At 33.3% G+C, this 19,455-nt stretch overlaps 1 protein-coding gene across 1 annotated transcript in view; it reads left to right on the top strand.

The window, feature by feature from the left end:
* The window catches only part of LOC129224012 (RNA-binding protein Rsf1-like), a 32,455-nt gene extending 28,719 nt beyond the window's left edge, over positions 1-3,736 (top strand). Inside the window, exons 2-3 of the mRNA XM_054858406.1 lie at positions 2,393-2,886; positions 3,512-3,736. Coding sequence (XP_054714381.1) covers positions 2,396-2,886; positions 3,512-3,530 — 510 coding nt within the window. The 5' untranslated portion in view covers positions 2,393-2,395 and the 3' untranslated portion in view covers positions 3,531-3,736. The remainder of the gene's footprint in view (positions 1-2,392; positions 2,887-3,511) is intronic.
* The last annotated feature ends 15,719 nt before the right edge of the window (positions 3,737-19,455 follow it).

Here is a 19,455-nt window from a genome sequence, read left to right as displayed (position 1 = left end):
TAACATATTGTTCTTACAACCCTATTGCCTTCCTCCCAATGCAACTGGAAAGATACGATTCCATTGGTTCAATTCCTTTACAAGTATTGGTTTATGGAAGTATGCCTGTTTCCTTCTCTTTCCCTCTCGCACAGACATGTTGACTATTGCTGCTAATAGATTCCATTTATCCAGCACCTTCTTAATATTAAATTACTATCACATTGGAGCTTCGATAGATAGTAGTAGCAGCTATACTGAAATTTTCTTATTGGGATCACTTTTGATCCACATTAAAAACTTCTACTGCACTGAAGCAAAGAAAATAAAATATGTTGTCCAATACTATTTGTTCCCAGAGTGGACGAGCCAGACCTTCCCCCGATACACAATGCAGGACTCGAAACGAACTCAAAATGCAGAATTCGGGGGAGGGGGTATTAAATGCTGCCGAAGATCCTCTAGAGTATGTGCACTTAAAATCTGTGGGATCGACTTTTCCGAGATCAGGTCCTAAAACTTCTTTCTCCGAACTTCAAAGCTGGCTTAAAAGTGCATGTTTAAGGTTCTTGTTTCAGACATTTTTCTAGATAGAGCACAAGAGCTTCATATTAATCAGCAAAGATAGCCTAAAAGTGGGACTTCAGTTTTATAAGTTTAATTAGGCTAACTTAGTTATAAAGGTGTAAGGGCAGTTCTCAAAAGGTGGGAGCAAACACAGACCTCAACTTTGAAGCATCAACACCAAATAACTTTCATTTTAATTAACTCAAAAAATTTTGAGTTAAATTATAGTACTGTATAGAGACAAGAATTGACATAAATTATGGAAAAAATGCTCTTCTAATGCCCTTAAAAAATATTTCCTTTGCTAAAAGGCACAATTTTGGACATACCAAAACGTTAACTGAGCAAATGTACCATTAAATTTTTTTTTTAATTATTTCCATAAGTTAAAAAAAAAAAGGTGTGAATCTTACACTGAATAATTTTTTGTTAATATTTTACACAAATAACAAAAGTAAAGACAGATTGCTTACTTTGTAAGCGATTTTAGAAAAAAGTAAGTTTGAAATTTGATGCATGTCCAAAAGTTACGATCTTTAAAATGCTATTATTTGAGAACTAAGTACATGATGTTTTAAAGTACAAGGTATTTATCGATCCTCAGAATCAATTTTTATTTGTTAAAAAGTGTTTTCATATGCTTTTATTCAGTATCTTAGAAGAGAAATAATTTTTCTTAAACATACATGTGAGATGTCCAAATGGCATTACGATCTTGACGCCGATAATTCTGTCCGTTTATTCATAACTTTTGATGATCCACTGTCTTCTAACCTCAATAAAAAGGGCTTTATAATGTTATCTTCTTTAATCCATTGGTATTTTGCATAATTAATACGTTACACATTGAACAATACATAAATTACAGTAGAAACATGGCTGGTTATGATCGAAACAAAAGCCATTTTGCGCTAAAATCGCCAAGCAAACCTCCATTGGCGACAACACAACGATAAGCTAAAGGTTACCAGAGGGGAATTCCAGTTTGACAAATGTAGTTTATCGTCGGCTGCACCAGTTTTGGCGACATTATCACTTGCGCTAGCAATTTTTTCCCCCCGCTTTTATTATTTTAGAATTCTTTTTTCTCTTCTTTCTTTTGGAAACAATTTAACGATCTCCAAATAGAAATACGAATTTCTTTTTTCAATAATTTTTTTAGACATAGTTTTAATTCTTATGACATTAGAAAAAATATTCATTATTAAAACTGATTCACTTTTTACATTTGTATTATTTTTAATTTGAAGCTTTTTTTTTACCTTTCATCAACTTCTTTAAAATCATTCCAAAACTTTATTATGTGTAAAGAGCAGTATGTATAACCATTCAAGCACTTCATTAATATCCTCTTTATTATTAAATTGTAAAATTCAAAAAGTACTAAATAAAAGATTAACAATTGTCAAAAATGGTGAAACTTACATTACGATGATGTCCAAAATTCCTTACCTACAGGACAACAATGTCCAAAATCTGTTACCTACAGACTGCTGATTTAATTTCCTAATTAACAATTTTTACAAATACCGGCTGTCTTTTCATGTTCATATATTGTGTTCTAGGCATGTATACTATAGAATAAAAGCAAAATTGATGTCAAATTTGATTTGAAATTGCTAAAAGTTAACTTTTTTGTTCCCACCTTTTGAGAACTGCCCGTAACATGCTGAAAGTCTGAAACATTTTTTCTATTACCTTCATAGTTAAATTTCACTATCTAAAGAATTAAAATCAGAAAGAATCTAATCATAATTTAGTTCATTTTTGTCATAATGTTTGTTCAAAAATTTTTGTAAATGGCCTGTGTTTTATACATTTTTTTAAAGCAGTGGTTACTTTTCAGAAAATGAGACCTACTTCAGTTTATGTTGGTGGTTTAAGTGAAGATGTACAAAAAGAAGATTTAGAAAGGGAGTTCGGAAAGTATGGCACTCTTACTAAAGTTTGGGTCGCAAGAAATCCACCTGGTTTTGCTTTCATTGAATTTGAAGATGACCAAGATGCTAACGAAGCAATAAAAGAATTGAATGGTGCCACCATAAATGGCTCAGAAATAAGAGTTGATATATCTCGAGGACGCAGAGGAAGACGTGGCGGTGGTGGCGGTGGTGGAAGTTTCCGTGGTGGTAGAGATGGGGGATATTCTAGAGGTGGACGAGGAGGCTATGATGGTGGCTTTAGACGTGGTGGTGGTGGAGGCGGTGGCGGATATAGAGGTGGCAGAGGTGGATCCAGGTATGGTGGAGATCGTGGATCCTACGGAGAAAGGTCCTACAGCAGCGGAGGTGATTATAGAAGTTCTGGAGGTTACAGGAGTCGTTCCCCGATGGGTCAAAGGTAACACAGTAAGGTTTTTCTAGAAATAATGTTGCATGTGGTGAATAATTGAGTTTTTCTTACTTTTTTAAAACTTTTGTTTACCTTTTCAGATAGCATTTGCATATTTATTAACATTGATAATTCTTACTCTTAGTGGTATGAGATAAGATTTACAATTGCAGATTGCTTGAATATCACCAAGTTGCTGCAAAGGAATACTGATTTTAAGCTTAGATCAAAATTGTTCACCTGATAAATCAACGTGTTCAGTTATAATTTAATTTGACTGATTAATTATGTGTACATATTTGTTGTTGCTAGTTAAAACATGCCCCAAATTATTCCTGTAATACTGTTCATATTTCCAATACTTGTTTGCCTATGTATATCACTGCGTAAACTTCCTCTTTTCATCAGTAAATGCATTCTAGTTTCTGAGCTGCAACTACCTATCTTTTGAATTTCAATTTGATAAGTCGTCATGCATAGAGAAAAATTTAAATGAAGATACATCTTAGAAAGTACACTGAACCATTATCTGTATGCACTGATTTATTACTCATCTTTTTACGCTTCGAATGCTTCTGATTATATACCTGCATATATACGTCTTAACGCATAACCAACCTTTTTATTCAAACAGAAACGGCAGCAACTGGTAAGGGCTCACTGATCATCGATAGCCATTGCCTCTGAACTTCGACGCTCGTGTGGGAGCAATTCGTCATTGCCAGATATTTTGCTGTTTATAGTCTTCATTGAACATATGTGTCCATTTTCAGTTTTTAAATTTTCAAGTTTCATCAGTTAAATTTTCGTATTCGTCTGTGATGTATTCATGACACAATAAAATATAAAACCATGAAAATCGTCGTCTTCATACTTCGTATCAAATTGCTGGATGATGCAAATGAGCCATCGAATTGTGCCTTATCAAGTATTGTTTAATTGCATGCTGCTTTACGACTTCCTAATGAAAAATGATCTCTAAACATCACTTCAGTTAATAATACCGTAAAGTTGTGTTGAGACGCATTTGAAAATTCTGCAGTTTTAATCAGCAAAAGGAAATGGTAAAAACTAATTACAATTCATCTTGACTACTTTTCATACACATTAAATCGTCTGCATCCTTTCCTTGTCCATAGTAAAACATTCAAATGGCACATGCAATATCAGCATCCAGTATTTGATTATTTGCATTCCCTTTTTACAAATTATAGCATCAAAGTTGAAGAATCATGTAAGTATTACACTTGAACAAGGCGTGAAATAATTGCTGGAGTAGATATTAAAGCTTTTCTGAAAACCAATTGGATATCCAAGTTAAAATTCTGATTGCACTAATCATAGGCTTGAACTCCTGGTTTGAAGAACTTGTTAATGATGGTTGTTCGGTACTCCCATATTTATTTTCATTGGTTTTTTCAATTTAAAACTTTATTTTTAAATATAAATCTTAAAAATAATTTGCTGCATTCTTTAAAAAACTCATGGTTTAAATAAAAGTACTTTATTCGAGAAAGTCTCATGAACAGACCCAGATAATATAGACCAATGATAGGCAACCTAAATCAACTTTCCAAGCTTGGTGGCTATTTTGGTAGGGGGTGGGGTGCTGATCCTCCTTTCTTGCCGTGCTTATGTTAAAATTCCATTAAAAACATTTCTTACTGAGGGAATTGATTTGTAAAATATTCATTTGTACCAAGTTTTATCAGAAAATCCACGGTAACTTTGTGGACATTTTTCAAGAACAAAAGGCAAAAAAAAAGTTTTTTTTTCTTGAAAATTAAAAATTGGGGCACTACTAGCAATTTAAGTTTTGAAGCATATTCAAATAACTTTTAATTAAGAAATTGAGCTTTTTCCCAGTTAATATCTGTATAGTTATGCCTCTAATAAGAAATATGATCCCAAATGTTGTCCTTATCAACTGACAACAGGCTCAAGATCAACAGGTTGCCTATCGCTGATATAGGCAAATACTGTTCGCTGAAAATTTTCAACATTATCAGACAATTTTGATATTTTTAAGCAAACTTTTGTACTATCTTTTTTTCCCGCTTTATTTTGCTTTTGCTAGCTGCAAATGTTAATCGCCAATTTTATAGTGCCTCCAATCAATAATACTGAAAATTTTAATTGTAAAACTATTCTGATTGATAAGTAGTACTCGACAAGTTTTCAATTTCCCTATTTTTGCTGTTGATATGGTATAAGACTCTTGAGGAATGCAGCATTTTTTTGAAGAAAATTTTAAAGAAATTGTTTGAACTCACAGACAGTTTTAAATTTTATCAAGGTCTGCTCATGATCTCAAATACCATGGGAAAAAATCTTTTGAAAAAATAAATTAGTTAATTGTCAAGTTCAGGGTTGGCCAATTTTTTTGCATAAGAGGAAAAATCCATCCCTGCACTTTAAAAATGTTTTGTGAACTTCCTTTTACAAATCTGTTGTTCTTGTTCTATTGCTATTGAAAGGAAAGGACATAATCAAAATTTTCTTTCGTTAATATCAGGAATAAACTTTCTCTGGAAACATCTTTAAAACACTCAATTTGCTATGCCATTTTGATAAGAGTTAAAACATTTCTACCCTGATTGAAACCTTTCAATTTCTTAGTTCATTAAAAGAAACTTTGCACTTTTATTCATAGTTGAATTAATATTTTTTTACATAAATTTAAGTTCTTTAATTAAAAAGTATTTTAAGGACTTGGTTAAAACTTATTACAAAACAAAGTAAAAATTTGAGATGTAGGATAAAAAGTAACTGAATTATTATTTAATTTTAGCCTGGTTTTTTCCACTTTTTCTGTCTAGGAAAAAAGCGAACTCTAGTAAAATGTAAGGAACAGCCACCTGTAAAAATAATAAATTCTCGCTATTTGTTTTTCTCCAGCTATTCTATAACTAAAAGTCTAACCAATAGGATAAAATGAAAGGTACCTAGACAAACTTAAAAAAATAAACATTAAGATTCTTATCATTGAATGTGATGAGATAGATTTTTACTTTTAAAGTAATTTAATAAATGTAAGGATTTTTTTGTTTCCTAAAAATAAATTTAAGGAATTCCCCCATGTGCTACAAAATTGTAAGAAATTTCCAACTGAGTTCCGAATAAAACCAGTCTGCTTTGTTGAATAGCTATTTGGTGTTGAGTGCTCAAATCGTCTTTCAAAAGTACCATCTCACAATTAAATGAAAATTTGGTTGAACAATTTTTTTAAAGATTGGATTAACATCATGATTTGTAGTTTAGAGAATTCAAGTGTATGCAAGAAAAAAAGCAAAGGTTTTGTCATTCGGTAGAAAATAATGATGGCATCCCAGCTCGGCTCAGTTAGTGCAACTTTCAAACTCAATTTGGAGAGTTTTCATGTTTTATTTTGTTACCTTGTTGCATACGAAAAAAAAATTATCAGTTCCATCCTACAGACCACAATTAGGCAAATTATACCTGCGTCTTAACATGTGCTTTCTGTGTGAAGCACAGGCTTCTGATGTTTTGCATCACACTTGTAATTTACGTAGTAGAAGACTAAAATATTGCTGAAAGGAAAGTTAAATATTTGTTGACCTGCTCTGAAGTATTGCTGGGGAGAAAAACACAGAGCTGCCTCTTTTATGAAACAAAAGATAAAATGTCGTTTTGCTTTGAACTACAACAGTTGCTGTCAAGATTTTAAAACTACGTATTTTAGAACAAGATAGTCCCAACAGAACCGCATGCATGCTTTCAGTACAATTAATGCAATGTTTTCTAAATCGGCGCCCTGTCAAAACTGTGACATAACGGTTCTTTGGAAATTAATAATTGTAAGATCCATTAAGAATTTATTTTGTTCTAGATTACAGAACTAAAGTATTAGGTAACTTGAAGATAGTTGATTCTGAAAGTGAAGGATTAGCATGTTCTTATTATAGTCATGCTTTGAGGTTTGGACAAATTTTGAAAACTAAAAGCTATAAACAAAATGGCCGAAATGTTTTGAGTATGGTTGAACAAGTTTCTCTTTCAAAGTGATAATACACACCTATGTTGCTACATCACCTATTTCAAATTTCCATCTCGTTTGAATTAAATACTACTGTTAAACCAAATTTTTCCTTATGGAACTTACTTCAATGGGAACCTTTTGCAGTCAAGTCTTTACCTTCAACATAAGTCTTTGATCGATAACAGAGATGTAAAAGTTACTAATTGCTCCTTTGATGGATGTTTAAGAAATGTCGAAACTTCCAGAGAAAAAATAGGTACGAATTTTCGTACATAGTGGTATGTTGATGATTTAGTAATGCATTAAAATCAAAACTGGGGAAACAGCATACCTCCAAAAGTAAAGAGTAATATGTTCATTTTTATTGTACGAGGGTAGACAATTTTCATTATGCATCATTATCCCCCTAAAGTTTGCTGATTAATGTCCATAGCAAACTCATTGGATGTAAAGGAACAAAATTAGATCAAGCCTCCGTAGTTCTTGATTTTCCTTTCTCTTATTGTATAACTTATTCAATAATAGTATAAATTTTTTTTTCCAAACGGTGGCTACAAAAGACAATACTGACATCCAAAACAAAAACCAATGAACAAAAGAATGACGGGAAAAAAAGTCGTTTCGACCCATTCGGCCTCTTGCCTGCCAAGTATCGTTCCTACAGGCTCTTGGAGCAGAGCGTGGGGCAGCGCTTCAGATGACTGCAATCCATAGCTCCCAGAAGGTTACAGAGCATACAGTATGGGTCATTAGAAACAGCAAATGACTAGTAAGGAAGTCATGGCCAGTGGCAAGGCGGAATTCTGCAACTGCTTTCATTCTAGGCCAGTCAGAAATGTTTTGGACATCTTTCTACCAGGATATCTGAGAGTTCTTAACTGATAGCTCATTTTTCTAGTTGCTCTTGAGTAGCAGTTTGAACAACTGCTTTTTTTTTTTTTTTTTGCCCACAAGTCAGCCTTTTCATTCCGCTCCACAGTGGGCTGGAATCCACTGAATAAATGTTGAAAGAACTTATACATTATGCAAATCAGTTCATGTGTTTTGCAAGAAATTCTGTTATTAGGAATATTTTTATTAGATTAACTTTCAAGAACTTTTAGAGATTATCCATACAAGTTTAATCGACTTTTTTATTAATTTGTTTTTGAAACTATATAACACTGGCATGTTCTTGGCAGAAGGTTGCTTAGCAGTTTCGAGAATTCAATCCTTTTGGATCCTGTAAATGTTTGAATTGTTTTGGAATTTTTAGTAACTTGAAATTTTGTTTTGATAATCCTATTCTTTCAATTTAATTTTGTTTTTATTTATTATTCAATAATTAGTAGTTATTAATTTTGAAAAAATACTAAATTTAAATCAAGTAAGCCCTTAATTGTTTAAAAGTTCATAATACAGCAGCAAAAGTTACTGTAAAAAACCTAGAAAAGGAACTGTAAAGAAAATAAAGTATTCAATGTAAAAGTTGAAATGTTTCTGAAATCCTCCTTTAGGCTGAAAAGAAGAATGATAATCTGCGATTATATAAAGCATTGCAGTTGTAAGATATGTGTAACACGAAAATTTCCTTAAAAATCTGACTACAATAGCTTCATATTTCATTTCTTTTTTCTTTTCGGGGATGGGGAACACTGCAACTTGTCATAATCATTAACATTATTTTGTTAAAATGAGCTGAAATATTTAACTGCAAAAAAGCCAGGACATTTGTCTTATGTAATTTGGATTGTTTACCAAGTAAAGAAAAACTACTATAAAATTTGGTCCTCCCCCCCCCCCAAAAAAGAAAAAATCAAGGAACTCAAAAATTTTAAACTAAAATTTTAATTTATGTATATTGTTGTTTGTCTTTTAAAACCATTCCATATGTGTGAAGAAAATCCTACAGCAAAATTTGTCACTTAAAAGTATTTAAGTAGACATTACATTTTTAAAAAAATGTTTGTATTCACTTCATTAAAAAAAAAGAAAATGTTGTAGTTTACTACAAAACAAAAGTTTTTCTGACTACTGCAGATAAATTTACCAACTGTCAGTGCAATTAGTAGAAAATCACCTGTCAAGGTATGACAGGTAAAAATTGTTCTTCGTTTGAGTGAAGCAACTGCCTGTTAAAGGATATTTTGAGAGTTAAAATTTTGGTCACCAAATGTCGTGCAATTCATTGTATCTTTCTGACAAAATCAGTGAGGATGAAGTCATTAGCTCCTTTTGGTGCCAAAAATAGAAAAAACTATCAAGAATCTCAGCTTTTGAAATCTACTCTTATAAATACTGTACAAAGTTGTAATTTATGAATAGTAAAGTCAAATTCACATTGAGTGAATGGCATTGCCTTACGTAATGCTGTACGTCAATGGGGTAAAGTGGTCATAAATCAAATAATAAAGAGCTATATATTCAAAATAAATCGCAGAATAAGGGTTAATTTTTTATTTTCGATTTTAACAATTAAGAACTATATTCTGAATTTTGAAACTGGGAGTATTTTGTTTTGTGAAGAAAATTCGTTTTGTGTGCATATGAAACATTTCAAAATCTGAACACCGCTTTTAACTTCTTAGTAAAATTTTTAGCAAATTGGTTCTGCAGGCTGCTTCCTGGATGTCTGTAGAGCATGTCTACATAAACAGCTAAACTGGATTAATTTTATATAATATTTTAGAACAAAACAGGGCTCCCAACACATTTTAACCATAGAAAAGGGTAAAAAATGACCACTTTTAACCATAAAGGGGACTAAAGAGGACCGGTTAGGCTTAAAAAGAGGATCTTAGGAGGACCATTCACAGTTAAACCCAGGGAAGCACCAACATGCAAATTAGCTGCCTGCTACTAAATCCGTGAAGATAATTCATTAATTAATCATAATGATTTTTAATGATACAAAGTGTGTCTCAAAATTTGTAAGAAAGAAAATATTTTATTGAAGTGGTACGCCACACCCAAAAATATGCAAATCTATACTAATATTATAAAGAGAGGGCGGATTTTTGTGTGTTTATATGTTCGAGGTAATCTCCAGAACCACTGCACCTATTTGAAAAATTCCTTCACTATATGAAAAGTGCTTTCTTACTGAGTGACATAAGCTATAATTCGAAAAAATCCGATAAGAAGTTCTTTTTCTTGTTCCAATTTAGGCCCAAATTCCCGAATATGGGAGTGAAAAATTACTTGCACATATTAATATTATCTATTGTTGAAAGGGGTAGAATTTTCCACATTCTAAACAATTTGTTTCAACGCTCTAACTTAATTTCGGCGGGAGTAATTTGCGTTTTTAGCTCTAACTTATTTAGGCACTACTTTCTTCATTAAATCTATCAATAAAAAGTGAAGGAATTGTCCCGCAATTTTCTTTTTTACGCCATGGGAAAAAGCGACATTTTTTACTCCAGATCTCTCTCTATCTTTGATCGAAAAACTTACAGGGTTCGTACGAGTCATGGAAATCCTGGAAAGTCATGAAAAAAAAAATAAGCAAATTTCAGACCTGGAAAAGTCATGAAAAATTGAAATTTTCTAAGTCATAGAAATTTATTTAAGGTCATGAAAAAATGTCCTTAGCGAAGAGAAAGTAACAGTAGCTAAAAGAGCATGAGAAATCTTGAGTGATTTAACAGTATTACACATAAAGGCTATTAAAACTGGAAAATTGAACACTCCCAAAAACAAATCTGAATTTTTAAATCTCATTGCATCCACTTCTGTAGCAACCACTTGCCTTTTTTGCAATGTGATTTTAGTGCTTGGACATCATTCATTTTGTATTTTCCATTATTTTCAACACTTTTTACATTTTACATTCTGCAGCAGCCAACTTGCTCATTCTTTATTTCGGCCATTCAAAAATGCAATTCAATTGCATCCGAGTTTGTTTCCATTACTCGTAAAAACCTTGTTAGTAAATTTATCGGAGTTGATCTTAATTTGTTGAAGGTTTTTGAAAATGAAGATCTTTAGTCAGGCGATAGAATACAGAAAAATAGGGGAATTCGAAAACTCTAAAACAGTAGTACCCAACATACGGCCCGCAAAGCTAATTCATGTGAACCACTGCTATTTTCAATGTCAAGAATCACTAGACTCTACATTATATTCTAGCTATAGACTATGCAATTACTAGGTTCCAGAATTTCTGAACAAATTAATTTATATGCGTTTGAAAATGTGCAAATAAGTAAACATGTACATTTGAATCAAAAGATTTATTCACTACTTAATGTTTTTCTTTTTTTAATTATCTGGAGTAGAAACATGAATTTAACAAAGAATGTAGCTTTACTTTAAAGAATCAAAATACTGTATAGTTATGTGGATGATTAAATGCACTGTTGACAGTAAAAGGCAACTTTTGAAGCAATTTATTGAAACTTAGTAATTACTCATTCAACCTTTGTCCCATTCATTATCATTCTGCCGGTTTATAAAAAAAAAATTAGATATTTAAGCATCATTATAGTCCATTTACTGTATTTTTACTTTATGTAAATTTATATGATGAAGTCAAATTTGAATAGTTTAAATGCAATGTACCACACAGCCCAGTTATTACATCAAGAAATATTGTATGTATGTTGGTATATTGCATGTAGTTCTGCCTTAACCCTGGCTTAGGGGCAGTAACTTGCTGCTAAGAATAGTTTAATTTTTAGGATACTGATATTTTTCAATCACAAGTAAGTGCTTCGATGAGGTAGTGGCATTCACATAGAAGTTTTACTGATGCTCATTTCCAAAAGAATTGTTAAGTTTGATATTAAATAGTACCATTCTCTTCGTGTAACAAGGTCATGAAAAAGTCCTGGAAAAGTCATGGAATTTTTTCATCCAAATAAAGTATGAACCATGAATTTAGCTTCTATCTTTAAAGGGAAAAAAGTTACAAGCGTTTTTAAGTCAAATCCTAAAAATGTCATTTTGATTCAGGTTGTCAACCATTTTATTTTCGCGTTTCCACAGTTACGCTTTTTGAATCCATTGTTTCTTTCCTTATTTTGCATTTTAATTTCTTAAACTTATTTTATTTCGTGTTTCCATGGTTATGCTTTTAAAATCCATCTTTCGCATTTAATTTCTAAGTATTTTAATGTTTTTTTTTCTTTTATTTAAGCCTGATTTTTGAATATACAGTGGCTCCCAAAAGTGTTCGTACACCTTGAAATTTTGTAGTAAAACCAAAATAACGCAAAACTGAATTCGAATATGAAGTCCAATTTTTTTTTCACACCATTCATATGCCATTCTGAATAAAACCCAGTAGTTTTTTTTTTAGAATATTGCCAGATTTTTTTTTTTTTTAAATTTGTCAAAAAACGAAGAGACAGAGAAAAAAGACGCCACAAAAGTCATCGTACACTGAAATAGTTTTGAATAAATTCATAATTTAAATTATCATATGTGGTTTTTTTTATTTTTGTATTGTAATCTTTACTGATAATAAAGCTGAAAGTCTCTCTGTCTGAATGTCTGGATCTCTGTGACGCGCATAGCGCCTAGACCGTTGGAGCGATTTTCATGAAATTTGGCACAAAGTTAGTTTGTAGCATGAGGGTATGCACCTCGAAGCGATTTTTCGAAAATTCGATTTTGTTCTTTTTCTATTTCAATTTTAAGAACATTTTCCGGAGCAAAATTATCAGAAGATGGAAGAGTAAATTACGAAATTATCATGACGTGGAATGAGAGAGCGAATGAACATAGCCAATTGGCGAGAAATTCGTCATCCATTATTTGTAAATATACACGCGAACCGAATGACCTTTTAATTTTCAACTACGGGAAAAGCCGTACGGGTACCACTAGAACATAACTTCGGGCACCTATTATCGTTTGAAAGAAGTTTGTTTTGAAATTGAATAAGGAAAAAATAACATCAATTGAAATTTCACAATCTTGTTGACTTTTACAGGTGTGGGAATGTCAACTTTCCTCTGAAAATATTAATTCTCTCCTCAACCAGTTTGATTCCTCTGAATGTAACGTTTCCGCGTTGCCCTTTGCGTATGGAAAAATAAAAATATTTTGTGGACCAAAATAGTTCCTCTTGTAGATGATTTTAAATCATCTCCGATTGGTTTTTCATTTTGGTAATCTTTTCGACAAACACTTTTTCACATTCATTTTCGTTCCTTCGTAATAAGTGAAGTTCAGAACAAAAAAATCGGCCTCTTCTGTACTTTGAAACTCAACTTGATTTGTAGATCTAGCAAATGTCAAAACGTCTTCTGTTTTGGCAATGCCGACAGATGTCAAACTGTCGAACTTTGGCAAAATGTCTTCTATTTATTGACAGATTCTGAATATCTACGAAGAACCATTTTTCTGCCCTGTAACTACATGGCACATATATTTGTCATCAGAAGAGTAATCATTTGTCTTTTTAACACTGACGTTCAGGGCCTGATTTCTGAATAGGTCGACTAGGCCATGACCTAGTGATACTATAAAGACATTTGCCTTTAATTTTTTGTGTATTTATTCCCTAATATCCTGTTTAATATTTTTAAATGGCAGGTATGCGTAAAAAACAACAAACACTATTCGAAATTTGATTTTTTTCCCTCACAGTAGCCGTAAATTGGTTTGAAATGTCTCTAAATTGGTTAATTTATGCTATTCTATAGTGAAGGGCTTGATAAAATGCTTTAAAGACAAGAATCGGATCGAAAACAAGGTAAGAAAAGGTCAACTGGCAAAGTTAACAAAGCGTGATCGGAGGTTTACAGTTAAAAAAAATATGAAAAATACACATTTCAGAACTGGAAAAGTTTCTGCAGAATTGAATGAAACATATTACGTTTAATTTTTACCTAAAATTGTTCGCCAAGTTCTCTGATTAGCTAGATTAAATGGGACCTCTTCCCGCAGAAATTTTCTTGTTCGTACGAAAAACAGCAAGCTTACACTTTCCGTCTTAAAATCAATGATAAGTAAGCTCACAACGTTTTGGAACAACGTCTTACTTATAGACTAAAATAAATTCAACATTTTGGGTTAAATTGTTGTATAATTGTAAATGAAAGGAAAAAAAAAATGAGGAATTTAATCTTAAGAACTTAGTTGGATCGGTTAATCAGGACGGTGAAGGTGTTCTTGTGCGAGGGTGCATCTCAGCGTCAGGACTTGGAAGTTTGGAATTTTTTGATGAAATAATCAATTATGCTGTTCATTTAAATATTTTAAAAAGCAATTTAAAACTATTACCCCAAAATTTGGTAATCGGAAACAACTTTGTTTTTATCAAGATAACGATAAGAAGAACACGTTCGTATTTGGTGCCTCAGAATTTGTCCTTAAGCTTAGAAATATCTCCTCAATCGCTAGATTTAAACTTAATGCAACATATTTGGAGATATCTGGTAGCTAGATTACGAAAATACACCATTGAAACAAAAATCGAACTAGAAAACAGTAAAACTCGTAGTGCGGCTGAACACTTACTCAGAAACTGCACAAAAAAAGAAAGAAAAAACAATGAAATATATTCTCAGACGTTTAAAAGTTGTTGTTTACTGCATGATATCCTACTAAATAATAAGTTAGTAAAAAGTTAGATTATTTACTAATTTTTTGACATTTTTTTCAAAGTGTACGAAGACTTTTGTGAGAAAATTTCCGGCACTTTTTGGTTTTTGATTTAAAAAGAAATAAGTTTTAATGTTTTATTAAAAATTTTCATGTAGTTTTGTAAAAAATAGATCATAGATCTTATAATAAAATACCTATTCCGAAATATTAATTCTAACCAATGGATAAGGGCCTATTTCATTGAAAGTCGTAGGTGTACGAACACTTTTGGGAGCAACTGTAAGTCTCTTGACAGAATTTTTATTCTCAAAAGGTAGACCGGACAACGCAGCTCTTAATATATAAAGATTTGAAAGCTACTCTTAATGTGATTTTATACTTTTTCGTTTGTTTGGCGAAACATTTATTATTGCCAAAGTAAAACATCCGCTTCACTCGTAAAAGGGCTGGGTTCCGGTAGCGTGGTCGCTTGGCGCGTTAGGCGCTGAGCAGTTAGTTCAGTCTAGGATTATTGTTTTAAAACAACCGTAAATGTAATTTATTGTTTTGGCGAATTGTTTTGAAAGAAAAGAAACTTTTGATTTGTTTTTATCCGAGTGAAATGTACGACATTTTCTTTTTTTTCTGAAGATGATTTTTGAATGTTCCACTGGATGTGTTTTTTTTTTTTTTTTTTTTTTTTCGTTAGACGGATGGATTATGATAGCTTGGTTGCTGGGGAAGTTTGGTGATAAACTATAGAGTTACGGAACTGGTTTTAAATTTGAAGGATACTATTTGATGTCTTTTTTTGTTTTAACTTGCTGTAAAAACCGCTTCACTCGCTAAAAAGAGTTTTAAAAGCAACTGTATATCAAATTTAATGATTTGACGAAAAGTTTTAAATTATGAAGAAACTTTTTTTTTTTTTTTTTTTTTGAAAAGGTGTGTGCGCATTTTATACAAAGGAAAATGGTAATTTCACATCAGAGGAGGAAGGGGCGTCAATTTCTTTTTTATTCAACGGACTTCCATTAAATTTTTAGCACGGGCATCGCTGTGCGGGTCCTGCTTGTGCTATATAATCGAGAAATACACTGAATGAATGTAAATTTGAGTATGCTTTTACTGAATAACTTAATGTAATCAATAAATGTGCTAAGTCAGATTCATACAGCAATATTTTGAAATTGAAAATACTCATTATGAGTATTTTCAATAATAAATAAGTTTACAAAAAATACAGAAGTATAATTCAGTTTTTAGTTATTTTCTTTATCTTTAATAATAATAAAGCTGAAAGTCTGGATGTCTGGATCTCTGTCACGCGCATAGCGCCTAGACCGTTCGGCCGATTTTCACGAAATTTGGCACAAAGTTAATTTGTAGCATGGGGGTGTGCACGTCGAAGCGATTTTTCGAAAATTCAATGGGTTTTTTTTCTATTCCAATTTTAAGAACAAAATTATCATAAGATGGACGATTAAATTATCGTAACGTGGAACCGTAACATGGGCACAAGCCGATTGGCGAGATACGAAATTATAACATGGGGACCGTAACATTGGTACAAGCCATGGGTGCAAAAAAAAAAGAGTTTGAAAGACATGCTTTAATATAACTGGACCTTTCCATAACCACGTATTTACATCAACTTCTATCGATTTTCTGACATGCGCTTGTTTTGTTTGCAACGAGCTTTTGGAGGAGTGGCTTTTAGACTCGCGATCTTTGACGTTTTTTAGGTTCTGTTATTTCCAACTTCACTGCATTGCATACCTCGGAGTTGCTCGCTATTCTCGCTAATTTTTCGAATTGATCGCCTTTCGTTTCTATTTTTAACTTGCTATTTTCGATCATCCTTTCATTTTTTTTTTCTCTCATTTGCGTTTTTTTTTTTTTTTTGCAAACTTTATGCTCATAAATGAAAATTGTGTGCACTCTTAAATTGTCTTAGAGTTGAATCTGAATCACTGATTGAGAGTGATTGCTGACGGGATGAAATGTTTACGCCACATCAAAGGGCGTCCACCATACCAGATAAAAAGGGAACTGCCTGGGATTTTGAAGATTTCAATGAGCATGCAAATTCTGGAAGGAATCGGAGGTAAATTTCAAGCTGGTTTGAAACACCGATGAGCAACTGTTCCTGCAAAAGCGCAACTTTAGACCATCTTTAATGAACATAGAGGCAAAGGATGGGGTTCGGGGTCCCTCTCCCCCTTCAAAGCTGAAGTATTCAGAACTTTGCTTTAGGTAATCTTTGGGAGACTTAAAAAGAAGGAATTCGAGGGCTTTCTCTCGATAAATGTTAGAAAATAAATTCTTCAAACTTCAATGATGAAAAGGGAGAACCATAAATTTAAGTCAAATTTAGTTAACTAAAGCGAAAGAGTTCGGGGGGGGGGGGGGGTCCTCTCTCTCCTTCGAAAATTTCTCCATGCTGAAGCATTGAAATACTATTTTGGCTATTTTTAAGTGAGTTAAGAGTTGTGGAACTCGGGGGTCTTTCTCGAAACATTTTCGAAATTGAAGTCTTAAAACTTTGGGTTGTCTTTGGCGATGTGGGAAGGGGAGTTGCCTCTTTCAATAGAAAAATAAATCTTAAACAAACTTACACTGCCTTTAGTGTGCCTGCTTCACACAAGGATAGGGGGACTATTCCGACGCTCAGCCCGAAAAAAATTTTCGTTTCTGAAGTTTTAAGAAGTTTGTTTTAGGCAATCATTGGATGACTTAAGTGGGAAAAGAGTTGAAAGGTTCTGTCAAAAGTTTCCGAAATTAAAGTATTAAAACTTTTAGGCGGTCATACGTCACGTATGTAGGTAAAGGGGGTACTGTTCCTTGAAAAAAAAAATTTAGAAAGTGAAGCCTTAAAAACTCAAATAAGGGCGGCTGTATTTGACTGCCTTTTGAGGGATATGATTCGGGGGGCCCTCCCGAGGGTGAGGAATCAGTTTCCCTATTATTATTTTTTAAATTTATGTGATTGAATATTGGATAGTGTTCTTCGTTAAAAAAATATATCTACTTCATCTGGGGGGGTCTCGGTAGCGCAGTTGTCAGCGCGTCAGTCTCATCTACTTCACTGGAGCTGTTTTTCCATTTGCTATCTTATAAAAGAATTCTTTTTAAATGAAGACTGTTTGGGGGAATGGTGCCATTACAATAATCGTCCATACCTTCCCCCACCTTTCCTTCTTTTCTGGTTTGTTCGTGCTACCTTGGGTAGACTTTCTGATCAGAATTGATTTTGTTGCAAAAGTGAAAATCTTATGTCCCAAGCTTGCTGCAAGAAAAATGTTTACGATCGGCAAAAAAGTAATGGCGGTGAGCCCCAAGCGCTTTTTACCCCTAACATCATCCAACATCGTCTAAAATTGCCTTTTGGAACTTTAATTTCGAAATATTACCGTAGTCGAGTTCTTGAACTCCATCCCTTCAAATGCATTCAAAAAGCGTGTATATGTTATGAAAGATTGGAGTAAAATTTCGTTTTTAAAAACTTCAATTTTAAAAGCTTCAACTGTACAATCTCAGAAGAGCAAGTCCCCCCCCCCCCTACTCTTTCTCCAATATTTTTGAAGATCGCCCAGTATTATAGTTTTGAGACTATCAGTTTGAAAAATTTAATGTAAGAGAGTCTCTGAACTCCTCCTTTCCCTGAACTTTACTAAAATGGCCTACCATTCTGTTTTTTTTGGACTTCAATTTAAAAAAAAACTCTGAAGGAGAGCCTCCAGACCCCTCCCCCCCCAGTTATTGGGGGTTTCTACATTTTTTGGAACGACGATATCAAAATGCTTAAATATCACAATTTAAACTGGGTCCATGTTGTTAGAAAAGACAAGCTTAAAATTCAAATTAAACAGAGATTCTAAAACTGCCAAGGTTAAAATCTGCAACATTTATACTCATAAATTTTTTCCTTAAGCACGCATGTGGTGGGGAGGGGGGGGGGGGGGGTCAAAATATTTTCCGTCTTGAACACATCACCTAACTTGCACCCATGGTACAAGCTACTTGGCGAGAAAATTCACCATACATTATTTGTATATACAGGCGAACCAAAAGACCTTTTAATTTTTCTATTACGGCAAAGCGGTGCGGGTATCACTAGTTACTAATAATACAGCCTGGAAAGTCTTTCTGTCTGGAGATCTGGATCTCTGTCTGGATGTCTGGCGCGCACAGCGCCTAGACCGTTCGGCCGATTTTCATGAAATTTTGCACAGCGTTAGTTTGTATCATGGGGGTGTGCACCTTGAAGTGATTTTTCAAAAATTCGATTTTGTTCTTTTTCTATTCCAATTTTAAAGAAAATTTTACCGAGAAAATTACGAAATTATCATAACGTGGAACCGTAACATTGGCGAGCAAATGAAGACAGCAAATTGGCGAGAAATTCGTCATCCATCATTTGTAAATATACAGGCGAACGAAATGACCTTTTAATTTTCAACTGGGGGCAAAGCCGTGCGGGTACCAGTAGTTAAAAAAATAAATATGTTTTTCCCAATCACGAGCGTGTATGAATGCGCGCGTGTGTTGGCGCATGTGTGTGTGTTTGTGTAGGCGCACGTGTGTGGGTGCGTGTATATGTGTGTATGTATGCGTGTTCTGTATGCAGTGCTGTGTGTCCGCGCGTGTGTATGTGTGTAGACGTTCGTGTATGTAAGCATATGTGTTTGTGTCTGTGCGCAGGCATGAGTGTGTTTGTGTCTGAGTGTGTGTTTAGGATATGGACCCAACCTGTAGATGGTTTTCGTAAGAGGAGCGGCATCGTGACGCGACGAGGGTGCTGGCGGGAAAATAAAATGATAGGAATTCAAAACAGTCAAATGAGAACAATAAGCAATCGTGATTGCTCAATAATAATAAAATAAGCTAATCGAAGGTAATGTATATCCAAATAACTTCTAATTGTCAAATATCAAAATATTAACAAGATGCTAAAAGATTGAACTCGCAAAATAATCTTTAAAAAAAAAGAAAAAAGATTTCCTCTTGAAATTGTCATTATAGTTCGCTAATTACTTGAAGCTTGAAGACTCAGTCAAGGA

This window comes from Uloborus diversus, chromosome 6, assembly GCF_026930045.1.
Source record: "Uloborus diversus isolate 005 chromosome 6, Udiv.v.3.1, whole genome shotgun sequence".
Classification (NCBI taxonomy): Eukaryota; Metazoa; Arthropoda; class Arachnida; order Araneae; family Uloboridae; genus Uloborus; species Uloborus diversus.
This window is presented reverse-complemented; position numbering and strand designations above follow the sequence as displayed.